Source organism: Artemia franciscana, chromosome 11 (genome assembly GCF_032884065.1).
Source record: "Artemia franciscana chromosome 11, ASM3288406v1, whole genome shotgun sequence".
In the NCBI taxonomy this organism is placed as follows: Eukaryota; Metazoa; Arthropoda; class Branchiopoda; order Anostraca; family Artemiidae; genus Artemia; species Artemia franciscana.
The window spans coordinates 4,635,947-4,662,324 of NC_088873.1; the positions used below are offsets into that span (position 1 = coordinate 4,635,947).

Consider the following 26,378-nt stretch of genomic DNA (forward strand, 5'->3'; position numbering starts at 1 on the left):
ATTTTAATCTTACTAGTAGTCTGACAATTAGTCATATTGTACATTTCGAATTTGTGAATTGAACACTGAAATATAAACGAAAATCTATGATTTATAAGTAGATTATTTTATATAAAGACTAGTATTTGTAAACTAGCTAAAGAGCATGTCAAGGGACAGGCAGAAAATAGAGAAAACATTTAGAATATAATCATTTGTGAGGACTGGAGAAAATATATTTGACACCTTTCTCTAGTCACAAAATTGTAGGCCCACTTACCTCCTCCCTCCAAAGAATAGAAATCCTGGTACTTTTATCTTTATTAATAGATACAAGACAAAGCCGAGTACTCTTGACAAACAACGGATGAAGTTCGTTATGTTGAAACGAAACCGATTGAATATAGAATGTCTGAATGAGAATAACTCACTCGTCTCCACTCTCCGAACATAAAAATGTACACTACCTTGTGAAAATTGAAACCCACTGGCGGTTCAGGTCGCATTGTTGCCTCTTCGGATATACCTAAGATATCTGTTAACAACATTTTGAGATTGTTTTCGAATTAGTGACTTGCTAGGAGTTCTGGAAACTTACCAATTATACAAAGTAAGCTATTATCACCCAGGCATGTTTTGAAAAATTAATGTCAAATAAACAATACAACAATCGAAAACAACAACTCAGATTATAAATGAAAAAGGTATAAAGTATGTCCTGAAAAATAACGAAATGCATTTTTACGTGACGAACTAAATTATCTCATATTTTTAAATTTAAATTTGTTGATTGCTGAATATCATATTGCATTTCAATCCTTACGTGTATATTGTTGCGAACTCTAAATTTTTTCATTTCCCATTTAATCCACAGTCACACCAAGCAGTAGAATAAGTGTTTTATAGATGTGCTAAGCTTTGCCTTCTTAACCATACTACTTGCACCTTTCTCAATATATTCGGGTCTGCGTGATTTTTACGTCCATGTGCATAAGCACATTAGCAGTCGTGCATAAGCAGTCTTAGGTGCATAAACATGAGAAGGGTTTTGGGCCCTTACCACCCTCAATCCTTTACATTTTAAGACTCTCTTGTATTATCTTGTATCTAAAACAACTAGTTTTGTGTTATTTTTGTCGTTTCATATGAAGTACATACCTTTTTCTGTATTTTTCTTTCAAATTCTCACGGATCCCTCCCCCTCTAAAAATCCTATATACTTGTCTACGTGTGGTCCTGCTAGACCTTCAAGGTCTTCAGGTACAAGATCTTCAGACCCATGCCCCAGTTTCCAGTCTTGAAACTTTAGGATTGTTCAAATAATTTCATTTACTTTCCAAATAAAGACTCAATTTGGATTTTTTTTTTTGAAATTTGCGAGCATACCTCTCTTCCTCCTTGAAATAAATTTCATGCACATGGGCCTGTCATGGTTCTGCCACCGTAAATCTGGTGTAAGCGAAATAATAAGCTTCGTAACCCCTTGGACCACATGCTAGGGTTCTAGTCATAAGGTCTCAGTATTTAAATGATTATCTGATCAGAGATATGTCAAATAAGTATTTTTTTGTGTTGTGTCACCATAAAAGTTCCGTAACCACCATTCTGTGTTGTTGATTAATTTCTTTACTAAGGAAAGTCGGCCTGTTTGAGTAGTAACTTGATACCAACTGAAAAATCTTAAAATTCTTTCCATGTAAATTGAAAGAACAGAAAAAAACCCTTTTGTTATTATTCATTAGTTCTGTCTAGCGTTGACACGAAGGGCTATGTTTTTAAGTTCAAACATTTAAAGATAGATGGTGTAGCTGTAAACTAAACTATTTCTCCATCTCTCTCGTTATTTAGAGGAAATCTGATGTCACGAGGAAACACAAAACAAGCTAGGCCTTCGATACCAAGACTCAGTGAAGTGCTGCAGCAACTTAAACCCGGGTATTACAATTACAGAGTAGCCACTCCGTTTTCAGGGTTCTATCTCTGATTCAAGTTTGTCGCTTAACAGGGAATTAGACAGCCCTAAGGACAACTATTATGTACACACGGATCTCTGTTCCCGTATAATTTTAGTTTTTATTATTTATCTAAGGTCTAAGAGATTTTCATGTGACTACAGACCAAACGTCGTCCTGGCCGAGTGGATTGGTGCGCTGGATTCATGATCGTTTGTCAGAGAGGACGCAGGTTCGAATCCCAGTGTACCCAATTGTTCAGTTAGGGACGGGGGTCAGTGGCGTGACTCTGTAAGCTTAGCCAGAGTCGACCCAGCTCTAAATGGGTACCTGGAGAAATCTCGGGAAGATTTCTCTTCCCGGATGGTTCAGCCCAGGATGGTTGTCCCCCAACCCCCCATTGCACTTCCTGGCTGATGGGCCAAGAAACGGAGATCAGCACCGCCGGTAGGGACTGTAAAGTCTAATGCCGTATTCTTTACTTTACTTTTACTTAAAGACCAAACGCTTTGCAAGTAGAATGATAACAAGGACTCTTAACCCCCCCCCCTCAAGGATTTTGATTTTTGTTGCAGGCCTTAAAAAGGCAGAGCTGCGAGTCCCCTTTCTCTATGCACGCTAATGCAGTAATTAAGGGACCCCTGTCTTTTGGTTCTGCGAGTCCAAAAGACCCTAGAAGGACCTAGTGACAAAAATTTTGGGACCCACTGCCCTTGTGAAAGACGATTCGGATTCAGCCCTTGGAAAAGGGCTGGAATATGGAAATTATTGCTTTGCATTTTTATTTTATTCTAATTATTGCTCTGGTCGTCATTCTGATTGTAATATCTTTCCATCCTTCCCCAATTTTCTACTGAGGTAGGATTGATCAGGACTGGAAATTTTATAAGTGGGACACGAATACTCGTTTTCCGCCAAATTTGACTGAAATCCAATGCCTTTTGGGGGCAGATACTATGAGGACAAGAATCTAGGGATACCTTAGGTTCATAAAGGCCGGATGCAGTACATACACAACAACGCAAAAAAAGGACGCTTAGGGCTACTTCCTATCAAGTTTGGCAATAATTTAAATGACAAGAATTCTAGAGACGCTCCTCTCTTACGGGCGTCAGATTGAGTCTGGACTTGAAAATGGCTTACTCTTACTTCTGAATAAGCGTTGTTGAGAGCAAATAAACCTTTCTGCTAGTTTTCCCGATGACAAGAAATAAAATCAACCATTTCCTTTTCCTTCGCCTCAAAGATCTTATCAGGCTCAGACAGAGGCAGTTTTAGGCGAGACAGAGGGGGCACTTACTCCCTCTGTCATACTCATTTTTTAGTCATTTTTAATCAAAGTTACAATCATATTTTAATTTTTGATTTTTTTTTTATTAAAATAAAGTAGAGGGCACAGTTAGCAGTAAACATAAGCAAATTGAATCCGAAGTTTTCATTGTTCCCATATCTTCATCAGTGTTCCTCGAAAATAAAAGCAAGTATAACGAATTTCAGTCATTTTTAACGTTTTTGTGATATTTTGTATTTAAGTTTGTTATAAAAAAAATTATTTTTAAATTAAAATTTTTGGGAAAGGGATGACGGTGCTAATCGAGATTGGAGGATTTCTGTGCTACGCACTAGATTGATCATATTTTCTAGTGGTTATAACCTATCTTCGAATGGTTTATGTGAAAACCATGTAAAGGCTTGTGAAAACATCTGCAAGGCCTACTGTTATGAATTTGAGTCTAATTGATCGGAGCATATTCTGAGTATTCAACCGGTACTCACTAGCGCCATTTCCTCAACCGCAACAGTGTCTTTCGGTAGATGTCCCGAAAAGCAATCTAGTGGCTCTTTCCTCCTTGTAGAGTTAAGACTGTGTATGAACACTCCAAAGACACAACATGGATTCAAGTTTTTACTCGCCACCTACTTTGTTTGTTACACGACAACCCCTTCTTGTAGATGTGCAAATGACAAGATCTCAGACCGTCTCCAACCCTCTCATACACTTATGAGTTATCTTTCAACTAGAATTGTTAGAGTTTGCTTCTTAACCCGAGCCTTAAATTACATTCTTAGAAATTTTGGTTGTAATTAAGCTCTTCTTAGAAAAAAAGAATTCGGGAATTTCTAGGTTCGCCTTTCCAACATTATTTTCTAGAAATCTGGAAAAGATACATTAGCTATTTTGAGCCTCGAAAAAATTATTCTATAGTTATGCACGAGCTTGACATTCCATGCTCCCTAAAATGTATAATTTTGGAACTAAGACAGTTTCATTTTGTTTCTTGTTTATGCTATTTAATAGGATACAAAAAAATTCTTTCCATTTTGTATTAAGAAGTACCGCAAGTTAAGGAAACTTCAGACAAACTTAGGTTATCCATATTATGATCCAACTATCCAAATACGTTTTGAACTTCCATTGCTTACCGCCCATACTACAGACCGCTGATAAAAAAAAAACTCAAGCTGCATAGCTCAGCAGCAAAATCACTAAAGTAGAGACCTTTCACTCAATTACTAATCACTTAAATCAAATCACTAAAATCACTAAATCGAGCCTTCAATCACTCTTTATCACAAAGCTAGGCAGCTTAGTGATTGATTTCTGTTGGGTAACTTTTTTTCCCCGCTGGTAAAATTTTATCGCTATTAGAAGATAATTGGAGTTGAGTAAGTCTTTGATATTTTACAATTAGGGCCAAGGTGTAAAAAGAGGCATAGTTTTACCCCTAAAAAGTCATATTTCCCTCCCAGTTTTTGCGCTTGTGGGTATTTTGATCCCAGGTGAGGGAATACCTGCCACCCCTTTTTTCTCTACTCCACGGAATAACATTTAGATATCTATAAAGCTTCGAAGCAATAATTACTACTACTACTACTACTAATAACTCACTGCAGCACCAAGCCGCCTGAGGCCAACACAGCTACGCACGCTCCTCCTCCAACCTAATCTATTTAAAGCCTCCCTCTTTACACCCTCCCAGGAAGTTCCCATTTCCTTTAAATCTTTATTTATGACATCCTCCCAACCCAGACAAGGACGACCTGCTTTCCGTGTAGCCCCAGACGGTTGGCCAAAAAGGACAATCTTCGGTAATCTGTCATCCTTCGTCCGTAGAACGTGGCCTAGCCATCTCAACCTTTCTTTCATTATAGCCCCAGAAAGCGGGATTGAACCACACTTTTCGTAAAACCTACTGTTTGAAATACGGTCAGTCAGCCGGGTACCCAGAACAATCCGTAGAAAATTTCTCTGGAAAACATCTAGTAAATTTTCATCTGCTTTTCGGAGTGCCAATGCTTCAGAACCATATTTGACCACTGTCGTCACTGTAGCTTCCAATATTCTAATCTTGGTTTGTAGGCTTATCTTTCTATTCTTCCAAACTTTTTTTAACTGTGAAAAAACACCCTGAGCTTTAGCTATTCTACTTTTAACATCTTCACTGCTCCCACCATCTTTACTAATAATACTACCAAGGTAACTGAAGCTCCCAACCTGATCAATCTTCTCGTTACCTAATGTCACCTGTTCATCTTCACTTATTCCTAGCCTTAGTGACTTAGTCTTCTTAACATTAATTTTCAAGCCTATTTTAGCACCCTGAACTCGTAAAACCTCTAAAAATTCATTCATTTTGCTCACACTTTCATCTAATATGCTTAAATCATCAGCATAATCTAAGTCCAGGAGCGTTCTTCCTCCCCATTTGATTCCATGGTCTCCAATTGCCTTTCCTGTGCTCCTTAAGACGAAGTCTATCAAAATGATCCATATAAAGGGGGATAGAACACAACCCTGCTTAACTCCTGATTTAATACAAAACCAGTTGCTAACCTCATTTCCTACCTTAATCGCAGCAGTATTATTCTTGTACATAGCGCAAATCACTTTAATGTATTTTTCTGGTATACCATATAACGATAAGACCTTTGTTAACGCTGTTCTATCAACAGAATCGAAAGCTTGCTCATAATCGATAAAACTAAGGACCAAAGGTGTTTGACAACGAAGGGACTTCTCAATTATTAACCTAAGAGTGAAAACATGGTCGACACATCCTCTACCTTTTCTAAAACCGCATTGTTCTTCCCTTAAAACTTTGTCTACAGCATGTCTCAGTCTAAAAAGTATCATATTACTCAGTAATTTGCTACCTACAGAGACCAGACTAATGCCTCGATAATTACGACACTCACTCTTGTCACCTTTCTTATACAGTGGTTTAATTAAGGTTTTCCTAAAATCATTGGGTACTTCCCCTTTTTCAAAAATCATGTTCATAATCTTCAGTAGCTTATTCCTAACCTCAGAGCCACCATATTTAAGGAACTCATTAATCATACTATCAGCACCTGGGGCCTTATTATTTTTTAATCCTTCTAGTACTGTCGCTAATTCTTCCTCACTAAACAAATCTTCCTTCACATCCAAGGTATCACAAACATTTTCATTTTCATCTATATCTTTTCCTGTAACTGTATCTCGGTTTAGCACATTCTCAAAATGTTCCACCCGTCTTTCTTTAACTTTTTCCTTATCACTAATTGTGGCCCCATTTCTATCTTTAGCTGGGACTAGTCCGGATTGGCTACTCCCTTTCAATTTATTAACATGCCCGTATAATATTTTACTATTATGCCATCTAGCCGCATCTTCCAGATCCTCAGCAATTTTATCCATCGCCTCCATTTCACATCTCCTTAGTTCATATTTTAATGCTTTCTCCACTTTGGGCAATAATTATGAATGTTATGAATATTATGGAGGCAATAATTATGATCCTTAATTATAATTATTATATTTATTATATTTTTTTTATTTTATATTCTATTTAATATTTTTTATATATTATATTCATTATAAAGATAAATAATTATCCTTAATTAGCTTATAATTATAAGCAAAATTAAAAATAATATAAAGAGCTTCAAAATAAAATCAATCCTAGCAGCTTTGTAATGCAATTGGTCTTATCCATATTTCTTCTTTTAGAGAACAAAATTCCCTATTTTTCTAAGCATGTAAAAGGAAAAAGGGATCTTGTGGTATTTATTATCACTTTTGAAATAAAAGAAACTCTTTACTCCTCTTTTTTTCTACTTAGAAAATTGCTCATTAATCTCAAAGAACAAGGAAAGAGAGAAATGAAAGGTACTCCAATTTCTCTGGGACTAATCATTGGAGAGCTTTCTTTTTTATTTGAGGGTCAAGTAGCATAATAAAGGAAAATGAAAGGTTAAAAGGATCAATGCTCTCTCATATATAAAATGAAAAGTTCCAGACATATCCAGAAACTTTTACACTGGACCATTAATGAATCGAAGTTGCAACTCACCAGCTTGAATATTTATAAAGAATTTTTGTATGTTGTGTGTCATAGATGTCAGAATCTGCCAAAAATCTGAAAACTGTCAAAAATGCTGGTTGGGAAAAGAGACTGCTGGACATAAAAAAGGAAAAAAATACCGTAGTGTATGCAACTTTGGGAGTACAAGAGAAAAATATCTCCCCCGCTCTCGAAACACAAAATTTTATATCCCCTTACACACACCCCCAGAAGAAAATCCTGAATCCTTCAACTTGGTTCCAAAACCATGAGAACAAACAGGATATACTTACTAAACTACGAGTAAACTTTGTCGACTTAAAAAAAGTTTCTAACTACATGTAGTCGCTATGATAAAAAATACACGCTTGCCTTCAGACTTCCAGGACAAAATAAGGGAATAGACTACGGATACTTGCTTATGATTATCGGTAACATATTGAAACATATTATCGAGAACAACTTGTTTTCTTTCTTTTGTAGTTTATTAATCTTATTTATTTATTTTTTGATGATAAGTGAAATATTTTAAAGAAATAGATCGTTTTTGACGTCAGCCATGCTTACAGGCCATTGAGGACTATTTTCTTTTAGCTGATGAATGAAATTTTATAGCATTGTTTTTTAATAAATTACCTACCTACCTAAAAAATAGAGAGGATCAGTAGAGAAAAATAGACTGGGCTGATCAAAACATGCTTGAAGAAACTCTGCCCTGGCTTTCCCTTTGATATTTACTTAGCAAATAGTATTTGACAGTTTTCTTCATAAGTACGAAAATGTCAGTTACAACTTTTAGCCATGAAAGAGACAATAAATCCAATTCTTCATTAAAGCAAATAATGACAAAGATTGCACTGCCTTCCTGTCATATAGAATAGTAACGAGAGCCAGGCGGCTTCGTCGTCGGGCCCCAGCACTTGGCAAGCGACAGGCTTCCATATATGGATTCGTTTTGTCGCTTTTCTTCTAACTGCAAATAATTTGAGCCTTCTCTTGATGTCAAGACATAACTATAGGTTCGATACAGCCACCCTGCGAAAAATACGAATTCTTTCTTAAAGTCCTGACCTATTTAGATCGTTTTTGTGGCCAGTCATTGATCGTGCCCTGAATATTTGCTCTGGAATATTTGAATATTTGCTGATTTTACAATTTTGTTTTAGCTTTTAATTAACTTATAATATTATTAGCAAACTGATCAGTAGGACCATGAGTTATTGTTTTATATGTAATTGTGTCATTTAAATGCGAAAGAATTTTGTTGTCATAGTCTGTCGTATTCATGACAACAAATGAATTGCTTTTGTCTGCTTTAGTTACTATAATAGAAGCATCTTTTCGGAGATTAGATAGTATTTGTATGTCGTGCAAATTTTTCGGTGTGGAAGTGGTAGGAGGCTTAAACTTTTTTTGGCTGTTATAAAGGGTATTTATAAGACCAGATCTAACTTCACCAGGGTTAGAAACAGAAGGATAGTGTTTATGCAAAGCGGATTCTAGAGAGGAAACTATATCTGCCACAGGAACCTGTTTCGGTAGAAAAGAGAATTTTGGACCTTTTTCCAGTGTTTCGATTTCCTGGGGTTCCAATGTTTTAGAAGAGAGGTTAACAAAAGCAGGTCCAGGAGTGAATTTTGGAGAATAAATACGGTTTCTCATCGAAGATTCATTTCGCAAGCCTTCCAATTTTTTATAGAGGCGTTCCTTGGACAAGCGAAAATCGTGGCTAAACAAATTCCTTTCTAATCTAACAACTTGAGCAAAATCAACAGTGGACAGGTTTTCCAGCAAAAAAGTTTCCAACGATTTTCTCTCTGAAGAAATTATATGTCGTTTCTGTTTTTTGTCCTTAATAATATGGACTAAGGTTTTTAACTGAAGTGTATGGGCAAATTGCGCTTCTTTCCGGGTATTTAAATGTAATTTATATCTTAAAGACTTGGGAATAAGGTTTTCATTTCTACAGGATTCTAAAAATTTTTGTTGATTGATAATATTAGCATGTTTTTTACCTAGACTAATAATATAAAGATATCATAGCTCAACTGTTTCACATAGGCTAGACGAAAATAGCGACGAAGACCACACTGCCTTTCCATAACAAACAAATACAAAGTAGAAACAATAGGGAAAATCTTTTCAAGACAGTGGAAATCAATTTTGTGAATATTTCGACCCTATGTCCAAGGGCCGTCTTCAGCACAATACGAGAAAAAGAGAGAAAATATTTATATATAAATAAACTTACATTAAATTGTGAGAATTAAAACTAAATAATGTTATTTAAAAAAAATTTTAAAAAAAATATTAAAAACAGCCCTAGCATCCTTACTTCAACGAAGTTCAACCAGGACTGACAGAAAGAATGAAGTGAGAATATAAACTCATTCAAAATTCTCAAAATAAATAATAATATTTCTTTGAAGAGGGACTTAGGGGAATACTCACTAAATTCTTTATACTCAAATTTAATTAAAAACGATATAACAAAATATTTTACTAAACCGATTTATAATAGTACTGAACCAGCTACGAAAAGGCTTTTGAGACAGGTTGCTAAAAAAGCAAGGTTGGCTCTGAGAAATTGCATTTAATCACCTTGTTCTCTTTAGTTTGAATGAGTTTATATTCTCACTTCATTCTTTTTGTCAGTCCTGGTTGAACTTCGTTGAAGTAAGGATGCTAGGGCTGTTTTTAAAAAGTTTTTAAATAACATTATTTAGTTTTAATTCTCACAATTTAATGTAAGTTTGTTTATATGTACATATTTTTTCTCTTTTTCTCGCATTGTGTTGAAGACGGCCCTTGGACATATGGCCGAAATATTCACAGATTGATTTCCACTGTCTTGAAAAGATTTTCCCTATTGTTTCTACTTTGTATTTGTTTGTCACTTTCACTTGTTTTTTAACCATATTTATCTCTTCTTCATTTGCATCAATCAACCCCTTAAAGATTTTTAATAACCATAATTTAGAATTGGTGCTTTTGTAAAATTACTTCTTTTTTTTTGTTATTGGACCTTTAACTTTTGCCTTGGCTTGTCTTTTGAAATTATGAAAAACATAGCACCAAAATTTTTGTTTTTTTAATAGAGGCTGATGCAGTACCAAGTTCTTGGCTACCGTCCTACTGTCATTTTGTTATTTATAGCTATTTCATCACTTGGAGCTTTTATAAAATGTTGAACTTCGACTTTTGCCCCGGCTTGTCTTTTGTTATTATGTAATATACATCGCCTTTAACTTGTAGCCCATCCCACGGGGACTGTGGGGGAGTAAGTCGTCCCCAAAGACATAGTTATAAGATTTTTTGACTACGCTAAATAAAATGGCTATCTCAGAATTTTGACCTGTGGCTTTGAGAAAATAATTAGCGTGGGAAGGGGCCTAGGTGCCCTCCAATTTTTTTGGTCACTTAAAAAGGGCACTAGAACTTTTCTTTTCCGTTAGAATGAGCCCTCTCGCAACATTCTAGGACAACTGGGTCGATACGATTACCCCTGAAAAAGAAAAACAAATAAACACGCATCCGTGATCTGCCTTCTGGCAAAAATACAAAATTCCACATTTTTGTAGATAGGAGCTTGAAACTTCTACAGTAGGGTTCTCTGATACGCTGAATCTGATGGTGTGACTTCCGTTAAGATTCTATGACTTTTAGGGGGTGTTTCCCCCTATTTTCTAAAATAACGCAAATTTTCTCACGCTCGTAACTTTAATGGGTAGGACTAAACGTGATGAAACTTATATATTTAAAATCGGCATTAAAATGCGATTCTTTTGATGTTGCTATTGGTATCAAAATTCCATTTTTTAGAGTTTTGGTTACTAATGAGCCGGGTCGCTCCTTACTACAGTTCGTTACCACGAACTGTTTGACAAGTTTATCGATAAATTGTTTTTCATTGAATAAACCAAAAAATGAGACAAAAGCAGTAGTTTAAGACGACAGTTACAACCTGTTTCGTTTTTTTTTTTTACTCTTGTTTTTTCCTTGAGCCTCCTCTAGATGCATGGTTGAAAAAGTCAATTTGAATTTTATTGCCAATTGAATAACGTAGGCCAATATTTCTGTTCGTAAAGAAAAACATTAACGGCACTTGTCTATTATAGCGCCTATGTATGTACAAGCTAAGTAGAATCAGTTTCTCCATTAGTTTCTTTCAGCTTAGCGGGAGACAAACAAAGACAAGAGACAGAATATGATTTGGACTATATATTTACACATTAGGGAGGGGGTAACGTATTTGGACGGTAAGAAGTTAATAAAAATTCTTACTTCATAATATGCAGAATAAATGTACCTAATGCATTTTGCATGCAGATCTGCTATATTTCACCCCCACTCCCACCCCTTAATGTGCAAATATAGCCCAAATTTGTTAATAAAGTATTACATTTTCATCATATTTTGTGAAATTCCATTAGGAATGAGCGTCAGAGAAACATGTTTTACTTTCTACTTACCTTCTATATACATAGGCACTATAATTTAGGCGCTATAACAGACAAGTGTCCCATTAACATTTGAAAAATCCATCGAGTCAATCAATACGACATGCATATAAACACAGACGCCCAGGCCCTTGATTGTTCTTTAGGGATATCCGCTCTCATCTTCTGCGCAGAGCTATATAAAAGAAAAACGAAAAATAATGTGGCATCGGACTTTACAGTCCCTACTCACGGTGTTGATCTCCTTCATAGCTCTTCAGCCAGGAAGGCGATGGAGGGTTGGGTGCCAGCAATCCAGTGCTTTCGTACACCCTTCCTGTGTACCTTCCTCAGGTTTCTCCAGGCGCCCATCTAGAGCTGGGTTAACTGTGGCTGACCTTACTGAGTCACGCCACTGACCCACGTTCCTAACCAAATAACCAGTGACACCAAGAATTGAACTTCCCATCCTCATTGATAAAGATTTCAAGTCAAGTGCGCTACCCACAGGTACACACAGAACTACAAAAATGTTTCCGTAATCACAGATGCATCGATTAAAATACACATTTCCCCTTCCATACTTGATTTCATTGAATTTACAAAAATCAGTCTCCAAGACTCCATTAGCAGTGCTTTATTATTATTGCTTTTTATACGATCTTTGTTATCGAAAAATATTATTGAAATCCATAGCAACAAACTCATTTCGGTTTTTTCCTCCCCAGGCAATTTCGAATCTTATGAGAATGCAATGCCGATGTCACGGTGTTTCTGGGTCTTGTGAGATGAAGACATGTTGGAGGACTCTGCCACCTTTCAATGAAGTTGGAAGCATTCTAAAGCAGAGATATGAGCATGCAGTCCAGGTACAAAATCTTAGTTTAAAAGTCTTAAAAGCTCCCAGTTATTCGAGAGCTTTCACAGACAATGGTGCCATAGTCAGCGCAATGGTGTTAACTAAGTAATGAGTGGTGTCGTTTTTTGTCCTAGTGAATTTTTGTAATTTGTCCCTGTGCCCCATTCTATCTTTGAAAAAGACCAATTCCTTAGTTTATTATATTATCAGAGATTCAGACAGTTTGCAAAATAGTAGAGCACAAACTATCGTTAAAGCTAATTGAATTTAATTTGGAAAAAGAAAAATTTATGTTTGAAGTTACGCAAACTGCCTGCTTGCTTTACTTTAAATATATATTTAAGTAATTTAATTAATTTTAGGCGATTTCTGCAATTATACATTTCCGTAAGTTCCGTAGATAAGCAAGACGCATTTCGGAATATTCTGACAACGGGCTAGAACCGTTAAACCTAGGACTACCCTAGTTCTTTCAGAAGGAATGGTCACCGTATTTGTAGTCATTATAAAATCTTTACAACTTATTTGATACCAGAATTGCTACGGTTAACAGATGTAACTATCTAGACCTTCGACATAGTGTAATTTTCCCCAATATTTTAGCTCGCTGGAAACTAGATTAAATTTTCTGTTAATTCAGTAATAGAATGATTAAGCACGAATACCATTAACAATCTAAGCTTCTCTGAGATTTGTTTTCTGCTTCATACCTCTGTGCATAGCTGCATCTAGAGGGCGTCACCGGGTTTGAACACCACTTTAATTTTGTAAATTCTTCTCCCCCTAAAAATACCCCCCACCAAACAAAAATCCTGGATGCACCGTACCATACTATTAAAATTCTCTGGAATGAAACTATAGATAAATTAATATATCAAGGAGGCACACTCGTGCCAAAGAGGCGAACCACAACAATGTTAAGCGATCTTCGGTTCCGGTAGTCGCAGAGGGATGGGGAGGGATGCATTTCGTAGCCCAAGCTCCAACTAAGAAACCTGCCAAATTTCATCCCTCTCCGACTTTTCCTTCATGGGGAAAATCTGGCCGAAAGTTTCGACCCACCAACCCCAGCCCCCCTTTAACGTTGTCCGACCGGGCTGAAACTCACAAGTTAAGGTCCCCTAGGGACCTCGATCCGATAACTCCTCCTTCAGCTCGATCCGATAACTCCTTCCCTGTTTTCCAGAAACCGCGCATAGCCACTTAATTTTCATATTCTTTTTTTTCTGCCACGCCTACAGGTCACGGCCGACATCGGATCTGGGTGCACGAAGACTCATTCGATGCGGAATTCTCCGAGTAAGTTTCCTAGAAAGTTTCGTAGGAAAATCTTAACCCCCCGAAAGTTTCCACCCCCAAACCCCACCCACCCCCCTTTAACGTTGTCCAATCGGGCTGAAATTCACAAGTTAAGGTCCCCTACGGCCCAGGAGCTTATCCGCGAAATTTCAGCTCGATCCAATAACTCCTTCCCTGTTTTCCAGAAACCACGCATAGCCACTTAATTTTCATATTCTTTTTTTTCTGCCACGCCTACAGGTCACGGCCGACATCGGATCTGGGTGCACGAAGACTCATTCGATGCGGAATTCTCCGAGTAAGTTTCCTAGAAAGTTTCGTAGGAAAATCTTAACCCCCCGAAAGTTTCGACCCCCAAACCCCACCCACCCCCCTTTAATGTTGTCCAATCGGGCTGAAATTCACAAGTTAAGGTCCCCTACGGCCCAGGAGCTTATCCGCGAAATTTCAGCTCGATCCAATAACTCCTTCCACGCATTAGCCACTTAATTAACCCATTTCTCCATAAGAGCCCATGTTAATTTGAAATTTTTTAAAGTTATTTAAAAGTTATATTTACACACATGCAGGTGGTTAGCTCAGTCGGTAGAGCGTGGGACTTTTAATCTTCGGGTCAAGGGTTCAAGTCCCCTATCGGGCGGTTTTTTTCACAAAATATGAAAAAAACTTCGTTTTCTTAAAGAGTTAAAGAGGCTGCGTCCCAAAGTCGAACCTTAAAAATGTTTCCTATATGAGAAGGCATTTTTAGAATAAATTCTTTATTATAGGCTTTTGGACGTAGCGATCAAAATAAAAGTGTATAATTTTGATAACACCTGGACTGCTTATCATTTGAGATATAACAGAATATTAGCTTCTTATGAGCAAAAGAAACATTTCGGTCATTCTATCTATTTTTTTTTCTATTTTATACAATGATTTAAAAGCGGGGGGTTGGGGGGGCGGCAGCCACCCAACTTCCTCTCCTAATTCCTGTACGAGGAGTACAGGAATTATTAAATTACATCCACCATGGATTGTAGAAAAACGTACAGAAATAATATGAAAAAAACTTCGTTTTCTTAAAGAGTTAAAGAGGCTGCGTCCCAAAGTGGAACCTTAAAACGTACAGGAATTAGGAGAGACTCTTTTATATAGGTTTTTTGTTGTGGGGGGCTACCGCCCCCTAACCCCCGCTCTTGGCTTCGGAAAGGCCCTCTTTTAATTAACAAAAAATTGAAATGAATGAATAATGGAATAACTTCGAAAAATGTTAAACACAAGAGGACAGGAGAACCATTGCGCCGAAACTAGTAATTAGTAACAATGAAGTCCCCCCCACAACAAAAAACCTGTACAAAAGAGTCTTTAAAAACGGGGGGTTTGGGGGGCGGCAGCCCCCCAACTGCCTCTCCTAATTCCTGTACGTTTTAAGGTTCGACTTTGGGACGCAGCCTCTTTAACTCTTTAAGAAAACGAAGTTTTTTTCATATTATATTAATATATTATAATATATATTAATATATATAATTAATATATAAATTAATAATAGACATAATTAGATAAATTAATGCATTTTCAATCCCCTCTTCACTCCTATTTTTGTCAAAAGAGGATAAAATATTCCTTGAGGTTCCTAATTTCGAAACAACTAAAAGAATGATCTTAGAAAAGCGCAGTTTTCAGAATATGCCTAAGATCAATCCGAGAGGAAGAACATGATCGGCCCTTTCAGATTTCATGCGCACCAGGTGGCGCTTCCCAAGTTTAGTGGAAGTGTGCCAAATGTAGAATAAGTTTGCCGAGCGTGGCCGAAAGTATGCCAAGAGTGACGAAAACTGAGCCACGCGTGGTAAAACTGTGTGACACACGCGGTGTTCTGAGATGCACACAAGATGGCAGAAAATGAGCACCCTTGAAAATTGTAGTTGTGTAACATAACTTCTTTTGAGTTACCAATATTAAGAAGTGGATAACTTGGACGTGGGAACATAAAAAAAATCCTCTCAGAAGTAAATTTTGCTTTGGATCCATTCCTGAAAAATTACAACTATTTCGCATTGACAACCTGAGGCTTAATTTGCTACAAGGACAGGGGGCAACTGCCCCCCTGACCCCAGCTCGCCCCTGCTGAAATTTAGTGTCTTCAAAAATCTTGTCCAAACTGAGATAGGCCTACATTTTTCCAGCATTCATATGCATAGATCAGTTTTCTTTAGTATACATTTGACTTTATTGCACTATATGGCTCGGTTTTCGTTTTTCACTGTCACTTTCACTTGACTTGGGACAATCAGCTCCAACTCCCCCTCCCCTGGATTTTGACGAAATTACACCCCGGGCAACAAAGTTCGCAGCTCATGAAAAATTCGTGAAAAATTGTACTCGCCACTGGGAATGAGTTTAGTCCTTCTCAGCTCTCTCCTTCGAGTTCAAGTTCAAGGTTTACATGCCCTAGCCTCAAAAAAAACTATATGGGAATTTCAGGTTGTTCTCCCAACCCGTTCCATAGCGACTTACAATCTTTCTTCCCTTAGCTGTTTGCCAAGACTCAGGACTCCTTTGATTTAACTTTATTTTCTCCTTTAATTCATAACCAATCGTTTCTCAGAGCTCCTAACTGATGCTGCTCTCAGTGGCACCAACTAGGGAGGAGGGAACTATCAAGCCCCAAATCTAAACCCACTATCGAACCCCATATTTTGTAAAATATTTTTTTATAGTCGTTGTAATTTGGCTTGTTTGTCAATTCCTGAAATTTGTTTGACCTGGACTACAGGAATGTGACTTTTTGAGACTCCAGTTAACCGTAGCCTCACCTTAATTCATGTTCAAATGCTATTCTGGGTAAATCACAATCCACTCTGGTCCACTGGCTCTTTTTAAAGGAAAATTAACCCTCCAAAACGAATTGTCTTTCAAACTCCCGCCTCAACCAATGAAAGTACATTTAAGCTTAATATAGTTTACACTAGGATTATAGAAAGTAGATTTATGGGATACATAACTTGTTTCGATGTTGAATTTTATAGACTTTCGGTTATTATTTAATTGGGTCACTTTTTACTCACTGTTATCTACCACGAACTAGCAGGGACCCGACTGGATTTTTTTTCGGTCCCTCTCTATACATTAAATATCTAAATGAAATATACATGTATACTAGTTTACGTACATAAACTAGTTTAACTAAGTAGTGCAAAATATCTTTAATATAAGAACATCCCGATTAAATTCAATAAATTTGGCATGAACTTTTACGGGTATCAGTTTTCTATATTATAAAGTATACATTATATAATACTAAATAGATTATAAATCTTACCCAGCACTGCAAACTAAAAATACATATATTTTTGAGTATTTAACAACGCTTAATTTATCCTTTACCGTCAAAAACAGTTTACTTCAAATTTTAAATTCCTTTTTTGTTCTTTTTGATGGTAACTCGGGGCCCTTTCAAATGCGGTGCTCTATTGGGCCCAATCGCCCTTTATCCGGCCCTGTGAACCAGCATTTAATTATTAAAAGAATGGAGAGCTCCTCTTGCTTTAAAATGTTTTTTGTTTGTTCGTGACTATTTCCATTACATTGGCACTGCCAACCAATTATCTTGCTTCTATGCATATCAGGGTCTCTGCCAAACTTACTCCGTTAAGTCCACTCAAGCGGTTTAATATCTTAAGAAGCATATTTTTGTAAATTTCAACTTAGTACCCACGTTCCCAATCTGTAATCAATTAATTTAACTTTATTCAATCAATTGTCAACGCTTGTGTATGATTGCTTCGTATCTGACCAAAATAGGGTTTGGTTTCGATTTTTGGCTTTTCCAATCGATTTGTATGGCCATTATACTGGACTGGCAATCGGCCCTCATGCTTAGAGAGTTTGAATACATAGCTCGTTTCCACCAGGTTTTACACCGCTAACAAGTTCAAACTAATGGAACAAGTTCAAAATACTTTGCTAAAATTAACTAATCGATGCATGAACGGTTTGATATGCTGAAAATCATTCCAAAATTTTAAAAACGAATTGCTGATTTTTGGCTTTTTCAATTGGCTTCTGTAACCCTTTAACTGAGCCCGCCTTTTGATTCTTATGCTTAGAGACAGCAGCAGTTTTAGGCCACAAAACTGAAGAGGGGGGGGCAAGGTATGCTAAATTACAACTGTGACAATCTACTCGTCAGTTAAGTACATTAATAGGAGTGTAAAAATATTTAACCTCCGGAAATCTAATTAATCTTATATTAATTAATAGGAGTGTAAAAAGAGGTGAGATGTTAGAAAAATAGAGGGGGGTATCTGCCCCTTACCCAGACCTAGAACCACCCCTGTTTAGATAGTTTGCATCCCTAGTAGATTTCTGCAAAGCTTTACCCCCTGCAAAATCAAACAAATAAAAAAATACATTAATTAATCAATACATGAATGGGTCGATATATTGGAAGTCACACTCCAATTCCACTTTTTCTGACCAATTGTAGCCGTTTATAAGCTATAACAAATTACTTTAAATCTTACCAAAAATACGACTTGTGATAGGCTGAACAAACAAGTGATTTTTGGCTTTTCAATTGACTTCTGTGACCCTTTAACTGTGACCGCCTCTTGATTCTTCTGTTTAGAAAGTTGACATCCCTACTGAATTTCCATCAGGTTTTACCTCCCAGCCAAGAACTTATTGAGGATTTTGTTCCGGGAGGAGTTTTACAACAAAAAAATCATCAAAAATTTGTTTATATTAATTTTTGTTACGTTTTTACTGGTTATATTTCAACTGGGTTTTACCTCCCAGTAAATTCAAACTAAAACAAAATCCGTTAGTATTTAATCAATGCATGAATTGGCTGATATGCCAATGGCCCCTTATCTAACAAATTACTTCATATCTAACCAAAAATAGGACTTGGAATGGGCTGAAACAAATAAGTGATTTTTGGCTTTTCAATTGACTTCTCTGAGAATTTAACTGTGACCGCCTCTTAATTGTCATGCTTAGAGAGTTGGCATCCTAGTATGTTTCCACTGGGCTTTACCTCCCAGTAATTTCAAACTAAAACAAAACTCGTTATCATTAAATCAATGCATGAATGGTTTGATCTGTTGAAAGTCATTCTCCAATTTAAGTTTTTCCCAACGAATTGTAGCCCCTTATCTAACAAATTACTTCATATCTGACCAAAAATAGGACGTGAAATGGGCTGAAACAAAAGGAGTGATTTTTGGCTTTTTCAATTAACTTTTTGTGGAGGAACATCAGACAAAGCGGAAATAAGGTGATCTTTCAATCAAAACGGGAAAAAATGACTAGATGATATAGTACGACAAATTGATATGGCATGCTTAGCGGAAAAAAGAAGATATATGAAAATTAAGAAAAAAGAGATGAGAAGCAAAAACTCACAAAGGAATGACGAAAGAGTAAAACCCATGATATAAATCATGTTTTTCGAGTAATAAACAATAATGATGACGGTTATGAAATATGAGTTCCGCGGAGATATGGATCTCTTGTTGCTTTTTGTAGTTATTTAACATATTTGATACATTTTAGTATGACACTCTAGCAACGCAAAGGACAAGACAAACAATCTCCTTCGGAAATGACGGGGTATGGGTTTTAATCCTTCTCTTAATTCTTCATTTTGGCTTACAGTTCTCAGCTCATCATTTTTGCAAATTTTCAGTTTTGAAATCAACGAGGGACGCAAAAAGTTTAGCAGATAAGACCAGGAAGTTAACCAGACTGGAGACCTCAAGGGTCCAAGCTCTATCCCCCAGATCTTAAATTTTCTTGAATTTATGGAACTTCTTATTCCAACTATAAAACAAAGTATTTTTTTTATTATTGCCCATCCCAGGAATTGTTATCACTATCCCCTCCCCCTAAATTGCTAGATAAGTCCATGCGTCATACCACGGCCACTATTACTTGGTAACAATGGAATCTTGAGGTTTGCGCGCTTTTCAGGAAATTTTTGAAATTATTGAAATGGTAAAAATATTAAGACAAATTTTGACAATATCATTTTAAACCTAAACTTACCTGCCCCACTCTTCTTCTACATATCTGTGGGATAAGGTTTTTGGCTCGTATTTCTCTCAAGTTTTGCTCTGTGTCAATTAGGCCTAACCCTTTCTAGCCTGAAAATAAACTACAAGTATTTTTTTTTTTTTTTTTAGCGACACTAAGGTTAGCACTGAACATGAACGTGATAAATATTATAAAACGCTTCGTGTTAACGAGTTGTAAGTAAGGAGCGATCCTGCTCAATAGTAACCAAAACTCTAAAAAACTGAATTTTGATACCAATTAGATATATTTAAAGAATCGCACTTTTATGCCGATGTCAAATATGTACGTTGTGTCAAGTTTAGTCCTCCTATCAAAAGTATTCATCATATTGCCTGAGAAAATATGCCTTATTTTCAAAAAAAGGGGAAACGATCCCCTTAAAGTCCAAGAATCTTAATGTAAATCACACTATCAGATTCAGCACATCAGAGAACCCTACTGTAGAGGTTTCAAGCTCCTATCTATAAAATGTTAAATTTTGTATCATTTTTTTTATCAGAAGAAAGATCACGGATGAGTGTTTATTTGTTTTGTTTTTCCCCCAGAGGTGATCGCACCGACCCAGTGGTCCTGCAATGTCGCGAGAGGGCTCGTTCTAATGGAAGTTAAAAAATCTAGTGCCAAAAAGTTCTTGATCCGTGGGAGGATCTTCCCATGAATGAGTTTTTTATGGGGGAAGAGAATTTCTATGAAGGGGGTGCTAGATTTTCTAGCATTATTTGAAAAAAACAACAATGAGAAACTAAGTAAAAAAAAACAAGTTTTTTTCAACTGAAAGTAACGAGCAACATTAAAACTTAAAACGAACAGAAATTATTACTTGTATGAAGGAGTTCGTCCCCTCCTCAATCCCTCGCTCTTCACGCTAAGTTTTTTTTTTTTAGTAATTTCAAAATAGCTATTTATTCTAATTATACGGCCTTTGTGATTCAGGGGTCATTCTTAAAGAATTGGAGAAAAATTCGAACCTTAGCATAAAGATCGAGGTATTGACAACGGGGGAGAACTCCCTCATATACGTAATAAAAATATACGAATATAGAAGTTCATTACGTAAGCTAATTCGTAGTCATTACGTACGCTAATTACTAATAGAAACGTTCGCAAATAAAAAAGTTCTAGTTGCCCTTTCAAGTAACCAAAAAAATTGGAAGGCAAATAGGGTTCCTCCCCCCTTTTTTCTCAAAATCGTCCGATCAAAGTTTTGGGAAAGCCATTTAGCCAAAAAAAGTAAAATTAATATGCAATTTTCGTTTTAATTATTCATGTAAGGTGAGCCAAAATCAAAACTGGCATTAGTTCAAAAGCATTTATTAGTTAAATAAAAAATGTTTTTTTTAACTGAAAGTAAGGAGCGACATTAAAACTTAAAACTAACATCAGTATGTAAAAGGGGCTGCACCCTCCTCAACGCCCCACTCTTTACGCTAAAGTTTGACTCTTTTCCTCAACTCTACTTTTTAAGACAATAAAAAACTTTGGTGTAAAGAGAGAAGCGTTGACAGCTCCTTTCATATAGGGAATAATTTCTATTCGTTTTAAGTTTTAATGTTGCTCCTTACTTTTAGTTAAAAAAGGCTTGTTTTTTTATTTGATTTTACACATAAAAACCATAGAGCATAATGCTTAATAAATGCATTTGTCTTAGGCCTAGATACGTCTTAGGGCCTAAATACAGTTTAAGCATAACATATACTTAATGTCACTAAACATAGCACTGAACATAAAAGCACTAAATATTATCTAGACATAACAAGCAATACACATTACGCAAAACAAGTTGCTACGTTTTGTTTATAACTACCACATAACAAACACTAAATATAGCATATGTTTAACGGCACCCAACATTGCCCTGAAAACAAAATGCTAAACATTACTCGTGATTAACAAGCACTAAACATATGAAATAACAAGTACCTATGTCTCATACATAACTGAGACATAACAAGCGCTAGACACAAAATACAAGCTAAACGTAACATATGTTTAACGGCACTAAACATAGTACTGAACCAGAGGCGCCATTTGGACCAAATCTTGGGGTGGGCATAAACTCCATCTTGCCCCCCCCCCCGACTCACTTCGTGTCACGTAATCATCTAGGAAATGGGCATTTGACAGAACTCGAGAATTTTATTATGTATCTTACCTACTTTCAAAGTTTACAATAATTAATAGCAAATAGCGTAATTATCCCAAGGGTCTTCAAGTAATTACGCTATTTGGTTAATAGGCGTGCAGTAATTTCAAATCAATTGGACATAATGGATTATTATGGCCGGCAAAGGGCTCTTTGTGGTGGAAGCTTTGCCCCCCTGGAAAATCTGGGGTGGGCATTTGCCCAGCCCTGACCCCCCCCCCCAAATGGTGCCTCTGTACTGAACATAAAAGTCCTTATTATTGTTTATACCTACCAAGCGCTTAAAATAAAACACAACAATTACCTGTGTCTTATACATAAGTAACACATTATACTTATTTTTAACTGCACTAAACATAAAGGCATGAAATATTAAAAAAGGACTAAACATGAAAATCAGTTGAAATTCATTACTTTTTACGCCACGGTGCCTTCAAGCATACAATACGAGAAAAATCCCATTTTGGATCTCACTGCTTCACAATGAACATTTAAGGACTATTATATTCAAATTAATAGCTTTAATTATCCATTACCTGAGGCAAATCACACAAAAAAATCTCCTTAAAGAAAAATTGGGCGTTTAAAAAATTATTTACAACATCAACGTAGGATTAATTAGATTTCCGGAGGTTAAATTTCATTGCTTTTTTAGGAATAATCTTCGTTAAGGCATATCTAGCTCGAATCTTAAATGTACTACCTACGGATAATAATAAACTAAACGGTTTATATAATTATCTGCTAATAGCTATACCACAGGTTATCATCATTAAAATGTACGCCGTACTCAAAACTTTCAAATTTTGTGCCAGTAATTTTGTACATCTTTGATTAATGATGCAATATGAGATGAAAAGTCACAGTTTTTTGTCTTTCACGAATTCTTCCATAATTACCATGTATCAACATACAAAAAGTGAGCATAAATAAAAACATGCCGACATAACGGTCGTCGATTGGTAGTTCAGGGCAGTGTTGCCAACAGGACACAATTTATGTCAAAAAAACAAATTCCCATGTGTCAGGACACAATGACATAAAAGGGCAAAAACGTAACACATTTTAGAAGTTTGGGACATAAAAGGGCAAAATGGGACACATTTCGTAAATATATAACATAAAACGAAATATTTCCCGACTGGATATATATTTTGGTGAAAAAATATCACTTTTCACAGGATTTTGTTTTCCATATATATATATATATATATATATATATATATATATATATATATATATATATATATATATATATATATATATATATATATATATATATATATATATATATATAAGCATCCAGGTTCTGCCAGAGATGTTAGTAAAGGATTTTCTCCAAAGTAAAGAATTTGCATGTTTATATGAGTTTCATGCTTTCATTCTAGGTTACTTTGCATGACTGTTTTATATGGAGTTTTTTTCCGTTTTAATTATAATTGATGTTAACTAGCCGATTTGAAAGAGGTTTACAAAGCGGTCTTATGGTCAACAATACAACTGGTAAAAGCAGTAACCTAAAGTTTTGCGATTTCAAAATGGACACAAATTAGCTAAAAATGACGGATTTTTGGATGCACAAGGAACACATTCATTGACTAAAAAGTTGGCAGCCCTGGTTCAAAGAACAAAGCACTGCGAGTTGGTTCTACAGTGATGTTTTGATGCAGCGCAACAGTTACTCCTGTTCACAGCAACAGTACTGCTCTTACAGGATTTTTGTTTCAAAATCTTACAAAGATTTTAGCTCACTAGCGTCAAGATGTATAAAATCGAAACTGTTTTTTAGTATGAAAATTTAGAAACAAGGAAAAAAAGGTTCCTGGAAAGTTTGTGAAATTGTCATAAGTTTTCGGAGGAAATGTGGAAATTCCTTTTTTTTTTAACCATAATCGTAACTGTAACCGTGACCGTCAACCGTAAAACCATAATCGTTCCTGCTACACGCTAATCTAAGTTCTAACTCCGCGTTCTGCACTATGTTCTAAAGTGCGCTCGTAATATTAAGAGTCAAAATTTTAATCGTCCTTGCTAGGGGCTAAATTAAGTTCTAAATCTAAGTTCTAACTCTACGATCTACACTACGTTCTAAAGTGCGCTCGTAAAACTAAGAGTCAAAATTGTAACCGTTCTTGCTACGGGCTAAATTAAGTTTTAACTCTACGTTCTAAACAATGTTCTAAAGTGCGCTCGTAAAACTAAGATTCAAAATCGTAATCGTTCTTGCTACGCGCTAAACTAAGTTCTAAATCTAAGTTCTAACTCTACGTTCTACATTACGTTCTAAACTGTGCTCGTAAAACTAAGAGTCAAAATTGTAATCGTTCTTGTTACGCGCTAAACTAAGTTCTAAATCTAAGTTCTAACTCTACGTTATGAACCAAGTTTTTAAACCAAGCGTCATTCTGGGCGTAAAACTATGTTCTGGGCTTAAAACCAAACAAGAAAACTCTTCAAATGAAAAATGGCCTTAACCTAGCTTTATCTTATAGGTGGCAACAAGGAATGCAAAACTTCAGCAGAAAAAGAAGCGGCACATTTCACCAATCAGCAAAACTGACTTGGTTCATATCCATAAATCTCCAAATTACTGTGTTGAGGATTTAAAGAGGGGAGTGCTGGGTACAACTGGTAGGGTTTGCAACAAAACCTCAAATGGACCTAACAGTTGTGATCTTCTATGCTGTGGAAGAGGCTATAATACCCAGGTATCTTTAAATTTAAGGGTATACTTTAAGGGTGTCCCCAGTTTAGAAAAGCACGCAAGAAGGGAAGGCTGTTTCATATGGTGGGATTGCTTCTTTCCTTTTGAATTCATGGTTCTTATCTTTTCAATATTTTCATTAATCATTTTCGCTCCCAAATCCTATAGTCTTTACGAAATCTGATTTTCAGATTACGAAATCTGAAAGTAATTGTATTATCCTCTCGAGAAGCGTACATACAAATTTTTCTTCGGGAAAGGGGTTGGGCTAAAACCAAAAACTGTGTCCTGGAATGGGACTTTAGTTTAGTTTTTTTTTTTGTACATTGAACTTTCTTGTATATGGATTTGAAAAGCATAAAAGGTCAGGAAAAGAATGAAAAATTTTGAATTGTAGTATAAATCGCTTGTCTCCAAAATTGTCGGTTTTACATTGGCTTTGATCAGGTGGCAGGAGAGAGTGAAATTTCTTGTCAATATAGGTATTTGCCAATTTTCAAAGAGATTGATTCTAACACAATTCTAGTTCAAAGTAATATCAGAAGTTAGGTATACATTATACATTTACTATATCATTATACTATATTATTATTATTATTATTATTATTTATATATTATTATACTATATTACTGTATTATATACTATATTTACTATATTACTATATTACTATATATTACTTTATTACTATATTTATTTACTATACATTTTAAAAATTTAATCGATTCTAGAAACTCTGATCTATTCCAGTTTTAATCCAAGAGGCATATCTTTCAATAATTTCAATATACAAGATTTGTTTGTAGTAAATGAAATAGATTTCTTGAAATTCATTCCATTTTATTTTTTTTTTTTGCCAAGTCTTTAGAGTTCCATCCGACCGGCCTGATATGGTTGATTGATGACGTTGATTGCAATGGATTTATTTTCTTTCTCCTTTTAAGGTTTTCGGGCCACAGATCCAATTAGGGGAAATATCCATTTTTTGTTATACCAATGAAAAGATATAAAACCTTTTAGAGTTATGTAGAGATTACATTTTATACGTGTAGCAGCTGCAGAATTTATAATAATAAGTTGCAGGTTATAATAATCAGCTGCACAACAACTTATATAAATCTGGTTATAAGAGGGCATTACGGCACATAGTAATAAAAACAACTGTAAAACAATCAAGCTGCACAGCAACTTATATAAATCTGGTTATAAGAGGGCAATACGGCACATAGTAATAAAAACAACTGTAAAACAATCAAGCTGCACAGCAACTTATATAAATCTAGTTATAAGAGGGCAATACGGCACATAGTAATAAAAGCAACTGTAAAACAATCAAGCTGCACAGCAACTTATATAAATCTGGTTATAAGAGGGCATTACGGCACATAGTAATAAAAACAACTGTAAAACAATCAAGCTGCACAGCAACTTATATAAATCTGGTTATAAGAGGGCAATACGGCACATAGTAATAAAAATAACTGTAAAACAATCAAGCTGCACAGCAACTTATATAAATCTAGTTATAAGAGGGCAATACGGCACATAGTAATAAAAGCAACTGTAAAACAATCAAGCTGCGCAGCAACTTATATAAATCTGGTTATAAGAGGGC

General features: G+C 35.8%; 1 protein-coding gene across 2 annotated transcripts in view; it reads left to right on the forward strand.

The window, feature by feature from the left end:
* LOC136032707 (protein Wnt-4-like) overlaps positions 1 to 26,378 on the forward strand; it is a 171,363-nt gene that overhangs the window by 134,656 nt on the left and 10,329 nt on the right. For both annotated transcript variants that reach the window (XM_065713011.1, XM_065713012.1), the window contains exons 6-7: positions 12,426 to 12,566; positions 24,554 to 24,769. In XM_065713011.1, coding sequence (XP_065569083.1) covers positions 12,426 to 12,566; positions 24,554 to 24,769 — 357 coding nt within the window. The remainder of the gene's footprint in view (positions 1 to 12,425; positions 12,567 to 24,553; positions 24,770 to 26,378) is intronic.